At 61.2% G+C, this 5,811-nt stretch overlaps 1 protein-coding gene across 2 annotated transcripts; it reads left to right on the top strand.

Annotated features, from left to right (window-relative positions):
- The first annotated feature begins 125 nt into the window (after positions 1–125).
- LY6H (lymphocyte antigen 6 family member H) lies at positions 126–3,177 on the top strand. Of its 2 annotated transcripts, XM_025047580.1 has the most exons (4): positions 126–301; positions 983–1,102; positions 1,286–1,560; positions 1,609–3,177. In XM_025047580.1, exons 1-3 carry the CDS (start codon positions 235–237, stop codon positions 1,519–1,521), a joined length of 423 nt encoding a protein of 140 aa, XP_024903348.1. In that variant the 5' UTR covers positions 126–234; the 3' UTR covers positions 1,522–1,560; positions 1,609–3,177. The 2 variants fall into 2 exon arrangements, with proteins under 2 accessions (XP_024903348.1, XP_006913007.1); XM_006912945.3 differs by having other exon boundaries at positions 128–301; positions 1,286–3,177.
- The last annotated feature ends 2,634 nt before the right edge of the window (positions 3,178–5,811 follow it).

Raw genomic sequence — 5,811 nt, 5'->3', positions numbered from 1 at the left:
CCCGAGTGACGCCGTGATGGTGGACGCTCTGGGCGATGGGCAGGGGGTGGGGCCGGAAGAGGGACCCGAGGGTGGATTCCGGGGAGGGGGTCGCGTTTGGGGGCCAGAAAAGGAAAGGGTCTTTCGAGCTCGGCCGGGGGCCGGGGCTACTGACCGAGGCTGCTCGTTGCCAGGTCCGCGCCCGAGAAGACTCCCGCGTGCGGTCCAAGCGCCTGCCCGAGGCCCGCCCGGAGCATGCCGCCTGCAGCCATGAGGGGCCTCGGCCTGGTGCTGCTGGCCGCTCTGCTGTGCTCTGCGCCCGGTGAGTCTGGGGGCGGCCCGCCCGGGGCGGGGCCGTCATCCTCCGATGGTGCCCGTCAGATCCACGTTACTCTGGCCCCCGGGACTCCAGCCGGGTCCTGGCCTGAGTCGCTTTTCCTCACGCTGCTCCAGCTCCGGCCACGGGGTCCGGGGGTCCCTCCGGGCCGCGGGGGACCCTCGAGCTTTCTCTCCCCGCCTTGCAGCCGGCTGGTCCTCCGCGGACACCTGTCGCTCAGGGCGAGTTTCTGTGCTCCCTGGCGGAGCCCCACCTGGCCACCCATCGAGTCCTGCTGGTCTTTCCAAGCTTAGAGTCCACTGCGCCCCGGGAGGGGGAGGGGCAGGGAGCGGGGGAAGAGTTGGGGGTGTGCCGGAGGGCGCCATTGGTGTGAGGACCTGTGGCTGTGTGTGTGCATCTGCACATGGGGCCACGGAGGGGACATGGGGGCATCCAGAGTCCCAGTGGTGGCTCCCTCCCTGTAAGTGCTGGGAAGGAACCCAGGTTCTCCCCGGACCTGTCGTCCAGATGCCCGTCTGGTCTGGTAGCTGATGGCCGGGGGCTGCCCAGCCTCACACGGTCCCGGGGCTCTCTCAGGACGGCTAGCAGCTGGAGGGGGCAGGCTGCAGGGGCCGCCGGCCTGGCCCTCAGTGCCCCTGGTCACCCTCCCCCTCCGGCCTCCACCAGCTCACAGCCTGTGGTGCCAGGACTGCACACTGACCACCAACTCCAGTCACTGCACGCCGAAGCAGTGCCAGCCATCGGACACAGTGTGCGCCAGCGTGCGGATCACCGATCCCAGCAGCAGTAAGTTGGACCCCAGGGCCAGGTGGGGAGAGCTTGGGGGTCATCGGAGCCCCTCCGGCCTGCTGTGTGACCGCAAGCAGGCGCCTGTCCTGCCCTGGTCCCTCCGTGCCCCTTGCCATGTCATCGGAGACGTGCCCAGGACCCAGTTCGGGACCTGACCCCAGGCCCCCTCCTCTTCCCCAGGCAGGAAGGACCATTCCGTGAACAGGATGTGTGCCTCGTCCTGCGACTTCGTTAAGCGGCACTTTTTCTCAGATTACCTGATGGGTTTCATTAACTCTGGGATCTTGAAAGTGGACGTGGACTGCTGCGACCAGGATTTGTGCAACGGGGTGTCCGTGGCCAGGGGCAGCCCCTGGGCCCTGGCCGGCGGCCTCCTGCTCAGCCTGGGGCCTGCCCTCCTCCGGGCTGGGCCCTGAGGTCCCCTCCCTCCCGCAGGGCTTCTGAGCTGCTTTCCTGGAGCTTGTGGCTGCCCCCTCCTCAGCCTGGCCTGGCTGGGGCTGGGGGCAGCCTTGGCCTGGCTCCACCATCTGTGGCCCTCGCCCCTCCCCGTCTCTCTACCAGCTCTGAGTCCCAGCCAGCAGGATGTGTCCAGGACGCCAGGTGTCAGGTGGCAGGAGGCCTGGGGGTGAGGGGAGCAGCTGGGACCTCTAGGTCTCTGAGGGGAGGCTGGGCTGGGCCGGGCCGGCTCAGCAGCCTGGCTGTGAAGGCAGGATCCGCAGAGTGACAAAGTCACTACTGAGTCTGGGGACCTGGGTCTGGCCTGGGCGTGGGGCGGAGGTTCCTGGCAGGGCAGGGAGTGAGGTGCCGAGGAAGCGGTCGGGCAGGTGGGCACAGGGGTGCTGGGGGCCGCGGGTGTTGCGCTGGGCTTCCTGGGGCTGAGTGAGGTTTGGGGGCAGTGGGCTGGGGGAGGGTTAGAGTCAGGTGAAGAAGACGACAGGGTGAGCCCGAGGGTGGGTGAGGCCTTATCGCCTGTGCACGCTGTGGACAGTGGACACGCACAGACGTGCACAGACACTAGCACACGCACCGGGCGCACACCCCCCACGCCTGCAGTGGTACACGCATCCACTCACACACACGCTCACTCCCACAGGCACGCACAGACCAGCACGCACGCACCGTGGCTCACGCTGCCCAAGCCTGCAGAGTGGGACACTCACATCCGCTCACGTACTCACGCTCACTCCCACTGGTGCGCACACGCGTGCACACTGAACCATCTACATCCCACTAGCACATGGACCGGTGTGCCACGCCACAGACAGCCACACACGCCCGCGTCCCACACAGTGACGCACGGACGCACATGCCCCTGTGTGTAGGACCCTTGTTCCTGTTCTCACTTCCTCTCCGTTGGCCCTGCGGGTGACCGGACTCGGGGCGAGCCCCCTGAGCGGTCAGGGCTCCCGCAGGCCCACATGGAGCCCTCAAACACATGGACTCTGCCTCTTAAGCAGATGTCCCCGTCCCCACCCTGAGTCGGGCACCACCACGGACGGGTCCCGAAGGCCAGCCCTGGGAAGCACAGACCGGCCGGGCACGCGGGCGGGAGGAGGCAGGGGCGGACCCCGGGAGCTGAGCCTCGGGTGCTGCTTCTCCTGGCCCTTCTTCCTCCAGCCGTGGGTCTGTGGTCTCGTCCTTGTTCCCAAGCCCAGCCCAGCCTCCCACACTCACTGGCCATGTGGCTCATCCTGTGGCACTTGGCGGCTGCTCCAGGCTTCCTCTGGGGTCAGGTCATCGTCCAGTCTCCTTCGTCCTTGTGCGGCTGACCCAGGCCACGGTCACTCCTGGGTCCTGGCTCCTTAGCAAGTACAATGGTTCTACTAAGAGCTTGCCTCGGCCTGCCTTCCAGCCTTCTCTCACGAGCCATGGAGAGGGATCTGGGGGTCTGGGGTCAGTGAACCAGAGAGGACAGCGGGGTCGCTGGAGACCGTCATCAGCTTCCTGCTGGTGGAAATGGCCAAGGGACTTGTCCGAGGGTCGTCTCTGGTCTGTTTTAAGTTTGCTCTGCTGCTCTGCAATGTACCCCACCCTGTCCCCGCCCAAACCTCAGTAAAGTGTGCTACCCATCGCTTGTGTCTGGTGCTTTGGGGAGCGTAGGGACTGGGTGCTGCTGGCGGGTGGCCCGGAAGACGGCAGCTCGCTCAAGGGACGTGCGAAGAGCAAGTTGAGCATCGCGGAGGCCGGGAGCTGGAGCCTGCGAGGTCGGGAGCAGTTTAGCCCAGAGGCCCTGGGAGGACCGGGGTTTGCCACTTCCTACGAGTCAGGCCAACTCGTATGTCAGTCTTCGTGTGCCGGATCGATCATTTGGGAGGCGTATTTAAAACAGAAAGGCGAGAGACGCTCTCCCAGCTCTTTTAAAAATGGGACCGAGCGGCGGTGAGCAGGGGCTTCCCGGGCGGGCGCAGGGCGGGCAGCGCCCTCGCAGCGCCCACTCCCCGGCCGCCGGCCCGAGTCCGCGGCTCCGCTGCTCGAGCTGTTCCGGCGGTCCCCTCCCTAGCGGGGTGCTGGAGGGTGGCGCTCGGCAGCCCGGGTGAAGTGGCGATACACCAGCGTGCCCATGAGGCCTTTTTCCAGGCAGTTCACCAAGGACGTCTCTCTGGGTCCACACGTCTAGAGGGACTTTGTTTCCAGTGTCCGCTGAGCTCCCCTGAACGAACGGACGGAGATTTATTTGACCACCCTTGCCCGTGTGCACAGGGGTCTGCTCTCAGCGACACCGCCCGTGACAGTGCTCGTCCTCAATCCTCACGGACTCACGCGATTATTTCTGCGGGTCCATCCCGAGAGGAGATCTGCTGAAAAACAAAACAGACACCTCGAAAAAGGCGGCGTCCGGTCCCGCCAGTTCCTTGCACCCCCACTAGCCGTGGATGTTATCCAAGGAACGGTTGCCGGTCTGGGAGGCAAAAACTAGAATCCTATCGGACGGACACGTAAAAATTCGTTTGTGACCCTGACCTCGTGAGACGTCTGTCAGTCGCTGTGTTTCTCCTGTAACTGTCCGATCGATCCTCAGCCCATCCTGCTGTTGTGGCGTTTGTCTTTCCTAATTGATTTGTAGACCACTTTGTGTGTTAGGGACTCAGCCTTCCCCACGGTGTATGTTTTGTTTTGGCATCTTCGTTGTACACATAGGCATGTTCTCAAGTGCCGTGAGGTCAGATCCAATTGTTCTTTTATGGTTTCTGATTTTTCAGCTCTTAGGAGAATCACCTTTGCCCTTGTGAAAACAGTCTTTATATTTTCTTGTAACATTGTTACAGACTTGGCAATTACATTCAGATACGTGGTCCTCCTGGAGTTTGTTTCCGATGTGGCAGGAGGCAGGGACTTCTAAAAAAAAAAAAAAGGCCAATTTTTGTCAATGCCATTTATTACGTAAGTCTTTCCCTGATTGACTCGATGTGCCGTTTTGATAACGGAATACGTTCTCACATGTGCTTTCCTGTTGCTGACGTGCCGCCCCTCGGCGTCCCACCAGGCACTTTGCCACAAGGGGCCTGCGGTGCCGTTTTGATACCGACAGATTCAACAACTGGTAAAGCAAATTCTCCTCCCTGTTCTTCGTTTCAAAAGATTATTTCCGTAAGAATAAATTGCGCTACTTCTCACTCTTTACTCTTACATGTGAATTTTAGAACCCATTTGTCCAGTTCCAGAATAATGCTCAGAATTTTGTCTGGCATGTCACTCATTTAGGTATGAGGTTGGGGAAGGATGCTAGTTTTACTATTTTATGTCTTCCCCTCGGAAACTCAACACATCTCACCGTTTGGCCTCAAAATAATGCTCCTCGATACAGTTCCATCACCATCTTCATGCGAGTCTTGTCTCTTCCTCGATATGTGTGTTGCTAGGTAATTTCGAGTTTTTGTGGTGTCATAAGTGGGATTTCTCCCTTTCCTTTAAACGAATTGGTCATTTTTTGGTGCGGTGAGCTGATGTTTTTCATTTCCTTCATGACATCCTTTCCAGCAGTATGCCCCCCAGATCCCATTTAAGCAGGATGACTAGGGAGGGATTGGGGGATCGACAGAGCAGACAACTGATGGAGCCCTCGTTTGCTGGAGCCTCGACCCCCTGCGCCACAGGCCTATCCAAGATGAATGTCAAGACAGAGGGAGTGAGCTTTGGAGAGGCCCCTCAAAGCACTTCAAGACAGAGTGGGAGGGAGGGACCACCCTCAAACCCAGAAGAGACACCCTGGGCTGCCTGGGGAGAGGGTTTGGAAGGAGTCGGGGGGGGGTGGTGAATGGGTCCGAGAGGAGCAAGACCTTACTGTAGTAATGGGTGAGGGTGGTCCCGGCCGGTGGGCCACAGACGACCTTAGGCCTCCAGGCTGTGGCGTGGCCCTTCGATCGGACACAGCCCTGGGAACGAAGATGTGTTCTGTATCGCCACCCGGGTAGACTGGATCTAGAGAGATAAATCGTCACAGAAAGAATAAAGTTATCTTGTTCGTCTGAGGGTGGGAGCTGTGCTCACACGCCCGAGTCGGTGTCGGCAGGCGGTTTTCCTAAGGGGCCCCGTGGGGGCGGGGGACTGGAGGAGCAGCCGCTCAGGACTGGTGTCCCAGCTGGCCAGGCTGGGCACCGGCCGTTGCCCCTCCATAGCTCTCGTCGTCGGGGGCGTCTGTATGTGTCTGCGTGGCAGAGCCAAAATCATGCTGAGACCCCCTCGGGGCTGGGAGGCTGGCAGAATGG

Source organism: Pteropus alecto, unplaced genomic scaffold, assembly GCF_000325575.1.
Source record: "Pteropus alecto unplaced genomic scaffold, ASM32557v1 scaffold105, whole genome shotgun sequence".
In the NCBI taxonomy this organism is placed as follows: Eukaryota; Metazoa; Chordata; class Mammalia; order Chiroptera; family Pteropodidae; genus Pteropus; species Pteropus alecto.
Note: the sequence above shows the minus strand (reverse complement) of the source record. Positions and strands in the feature narration are given on the sequence as shown.